This window comes from Apodemus sylvaticus, chromosome 1 (assembly GCF_947179515.1).
Source record: "Apodemus sylvaticus chromosome 1, mApoSyl1.1, whole genome shotgun sequence".
In the NCBI taxonomy this organism is placed as follows: domain Eukaryota; kingdom Metazoa; phylum Chordata; class Mammalia; order Rodentia; family Muridae; genus Apodemus; species Apodemus sylvaticus.
This window is the reverse complement of record NC_067472.1, coordinates 181,506,284-181,510,821: the sequence shown is the minus strand read 5'-3', so window position 1 is coordinate 181,510,821 and position 4,538 is coordinate 181,506,284. Positions and strand designations below refer to the sequence as shown.

The 4,538-nt window shown below is 44.5% G+C and overlaps 1 protein-coding gene across 1 annotated transcript; it reads left to right on the top strand.

The window, feature by feature from the left end:
* Positions 1–267: 267 nt before the first annotated feature.
* On the top strand, positions 268–2,073 carry LOC127696095 (secretoglobin family 2B member 24-like). Its single transcript, XM_052198629.1, has 3 exons — positions 268–328; positions 792–973; positions 1,978–2,073. Exons 1-3 carry the CDS (start codon positions 268–270, stop codon positions 2,071–2,073), a joined length of 339 nt encoding a protein of 112 aa, XP_052054589.1.
* The last annotated feature ends 2,465 nt before the right edge of the window (positions 2,074–4,538 follow it).

The window sequence follows — 4,538 nt, the reverse complement described above, 5'->3', positions numbered from 1 at the left end:
GTCAGCTAAACCTTTTTGCAAAGGTACAAACACTTCTCTCCAGAAACTGATGACATCAGGCTATCCCAGGCGGTTAGTTCTTCAGAATGGGAGGGGCTGCCATGCCTCCGCCTCTCTGCAAGTTGGAAGCAGATCACAGGTGCTACATTCTTGCCCCAAAAGTATTTGGAGCTCCTGGAATGTAGGGTTGGAGGTGGGGTTTGCTGGAGTATAATGGTTTATAAGGAAGAGGATCTGCTCTGAGAAGAGCATTTCACACTCTCCACCATGAAGGGGACACTTCTTCTGCTGGCCTTGCTGGTGCTTGGAGAGCTGGGCTTCCAGACAAGTGAGAATGGGACCCTCGCTCACCCATCTCAGTCCCATATTCATCTCTAAGTGGGGCCTGATACAGACCTAGTGATCCTTGGGAGGCCACTGGCAAGGAACTCTAGAGGACTGTTGATGTTTCTGATCCAGGTTGAAACAATTATGTTGGGTGGGACAGGGAGATGGAGGTGCGCTGGTGCTGACACTCATAATGAAGGGACTGTAGGTGAACAGTTGAAGCAAAAGCAAGTGTGCAACTTTCATCAAGGTCAGCTATCAAGGTTTTCCCACTCTTGTATCTTTTTCTGCTAGAAGTGTGTATCTCATTGAAACCATGTTGTATCAGGGAGGCTGCAGCCATTGGGAGGGCAGACTCTGAGATAGGTCATATAAGGCATTTGCAGGTGCAGCAAGGAACATCGAGGATCTACGTCTCCCAGCCCATGGACTTATAAACATGATTTTTCTCTTTGTGTTTGCAGCGGAAGCATGTGTTCCTTTCTTTGCTGCCTATGCGGGTCTTATCTCTGGAAGCAGGTTATGGTTGCATCACGAACTTGCAGCATTTGATGGTACTGAGGAGGAAAAGGTGGCCTTTGAAAAAATCCAGGACTGCTACAAAGAAGAAAGAATAAAAAACATATTACTGGAACCCAAAATTTTGGTAAAGTCCTCGATACCTCTACTCGGCCATACAGCAAGTGCTGGAAGGCTATGTTCAAATGTTCAGTGAAATGATTAATGTGTGTCAGTCAACTAACAAATGAATACTCAAACCCTTGCCCACCTAGCACATGTCAAATCAGCATGCCAGATACACATCTAGCCTGTTCCACATTTGATCTTGCAATTCACTTGCACATCCTGAGTAAACGTGATGTTTTCTCCCATAGTGGGAAAAGGGAAATCCCTGCTCTCACCTCGGCTCAGGAATCATGTTGCCAGCTTTATTCTAAAATGCCTGAAACTTCTGTGTACTTGCCAGTATCTTCTTTGGAACCTCCTCTTGAGTCTATTCCCCTGACTCAGATTAATCCCCATTCTGCTGGCATCATCTGAGCTATAGTCATAACCTCACTAAACATGTGCATTGCCAACCAATCCCCAGCAAGTGCCTGCAGCTGCTCACAACAGCAGTATCCTAATGTCTCTTCTTTCAAGCATAACTTGACTGCAGAGATGTATATTTTGGACAGTGTAGATTTGATCATGTTTCTCCAAGGAATTTTAGTTGTGTCTCAGGTCCTGCAAAACCACAGTGTCAAACCAATATGAATTTCTTCCAACAAGCTCACATGGGGGATTGTATTTTTAACATATCCATACAGCCAATGTGCCTGGATAGATTTCCTCAGGTATAGGAGATATCACCAAACTCATACTTAACTATCTTGTCCCTCTCTAGACCTAAGATACATCCTGCCTTCTGGAACCTTCTCCCCTTCTTTCCTGCCTGGCTATGATGACTTTCAGGCTTCTTCATGAAGGCTATAGGTGGGCTCCAGTTCCCTTGAGGCAGAGTCTGTTGCAGGAGACCTGAATCATTGCAGGGGATTTTGTTCCATGCTCATGAGGAGTGACCTTATTCTGGGTGGTTGGGGAGCTCTGATGAGGTCCTGCACCTTGCTTCTAGCCAGCTCTGTTCCTGTCTGTCTCTTTGTTTTCCAGGAAGCCATGCTCTTCAGTGAAGAATGCATGAAATACTATTCCAAAGAAGTCATAGAAAAAATTAAGGAAATATTTGCCATGATATCTGATCATTAGAAGTTCATGGGTTTTTGGCATCCCATCTTTGCACCATGTCTGCTCTGAGCTCTATCTTGCTGACCTAGCCTCTTCCTTTCCTCAAGTTGGATTCCTGACACCTGTGTCCTCATCCTTCAGTTTCTTCAGCTGATTCTAATAAATGCCTGCAGCTCTGTTATGTGCCCTGTGTCTGTTTGCTGAAGAGAAATCCTGTGAGGTCTTCAGAGGATTTGGGAGACAGTGAGAGCAATGATTTGTGTGGTCACTCAGAGCAGAGTGACAGCCCCTGATGAGCCAGGTGATCCTTGGAATGCCATCACAGCCTTCTTTTTTTATGATGCTATGCAGTTTAGGCTGGCCCTGGACTCACAGAGATCCATGTGTCTCTTCCTCCCAAGTGCTGGCACTGTAGGTGTGCTCACCCATGTTCAGTAGACGGCAGTTTTGTGAGACTGTGTAGACTGGGTTTTATGAGGGCAAAAGCCATGTAAGCAGACTCAGGCTTCACTAGAGGTAAGACAGAAAGGAGGTGCGCAGTCAACTTATATGTTGCCTCTGGGCTTTTTCACAGGACTGGGGGTACTTGTGTCCACTTATAACAGGGGAGTAACTCAGGGATCATATGGGTGTGCTCAGATTCTCTTGGTTTGCTAGTGAGAGTCACCATTTGCCACAGCCTGATTGACTTAGTGAGTTCCAGGACAGCCAGGTCTACGTAGAGAGAATCTCATCAAAAACAAAACCAGGGGATCGAGAGATAGCCCAGCAGGTGAGAGATGGCTGCTCTTCCAGAGGTTCTGAGTTCAAATCCCAGCAAACATGTGGTACCTCCAACTATCTGTGATGCCCTCGTCTGGTGTGTCTGAAGACATCAACAGTGTAGTTATATTCATGAAATAAATAAATAAACCTTTAAAGGAAAGCTAAAACTTAATTAGAAACATAGCACTTCAATGGGGAAAGGGATAGGAGCCGCTGTCCAATTAAAGGAAAAAAGATTCAGTGCATAGAGTACTCCTCTGTGTTATTGGGGACCTGAATTTGGCTCCCAGAATCCTTGCTCCTGTTGAGAGATTGGAGGAGACAGGTGAATTCCCAGACATTTGTAGGCCAGCTGGCCTGGCAGTCCACAATGTCAAACAGCCAGAGAGCTGTATTAAACGATGACTGAGGATTGTCCTGTGATTTCCATGCACACTGTTCCATGTGCTTGCCCTCTTTCCCACATACCCTCAAACTCCCAACAGCAGCCACACAGCTAAGAGGGAGAGGAATGGCAAGCAGTGTAAAGAGAAATGATGAACTCTATCAGTTATAATGGACACACAGCACAATACCACAACTCTTATTCTGTATAAGAGTGGCAAAAATATTGAAGACTCATAGAACAGATCAAGTGCTAGTGAGCAGGCTAAGGGACTCAACGTCATACCAACAGGACACATAGGTCAGTGTATAAGACTCACAAGCATGAAGCCATTGCTCTGTTCATCTGTTTCCTGATGTGACATGACAACACCTAAGACTTTCTAAGGCAGGCTTCTTTGTCCTTAGGAAGGCCAAATGTCCTGCCCAGGGACAAATCTCTCACAGGCAAACCAACTAATCCTGAGTAAACAGACCATCTCCACCTTTTTTTTTTTAATTTTTGATTTTAATTAATTTATTTATTTTTTATTCGATATAATTTATTTACTTTTCAAATGATTTCCACTTTTCTAGCCCCCCACTCCCTGAAAGTCCCGTAAGCCCCCTTCTCTTTCCCTGTCCTCCCACCCACCCTTTCCCACTTCCCCGTTCTGGTTTTGCCGAATACTGTTTCACTGAGTCTTTCCAGAACCAAGGGCCACTCCTCCTTTCTTCTTGTACCTCATTTGATGTGTGGATTATGTTTTGAGTATTCCAGTTTTCTAGGTTAATAACCACTTATTAGTGAGTGCATACCATGATTCACCTTTTGAGTCTGGGTTACCTCACTTAGTATGATGTTCTCTAGCTCCATCCTAAGAATTTCATGAATTCATTGTTTCTAATGGCTGAATAGTACTCCATTGTGTAGATATACCACATTTTTTACATTGTATACTTGAGCTCCATTTATTGGGACTCCACAGAGAGAGTGACACCAAAAAATCTTGCTGAGCTCTAAGACTCAGGATGATTGACAGAGTGATGTCAGCCAAGCCAGACTCAGACATGGAGACAAGATACCTGGCAAGACAAGACCCATGGAGGACATGTGTAGTTTGGAGGGAACATGAATATGACCCAATTGATTATGGGTGGAGTTTTGCTTGCTTGCATAGCTATATATTTCTCGAGCTCAAGTCTTTGTTGATTTTCACTTTAATGAGAGAGGAAAAGCTCTGAATCTGGTTTTCCTTTTTCTCCTGATCTATCCTGATGACTCATTCCGATTAAGCCAAGGCCTGGCTATTTGTTAGGTTGGGCCACCTTCTCTGGTAAGCCAACACTTCTGAACT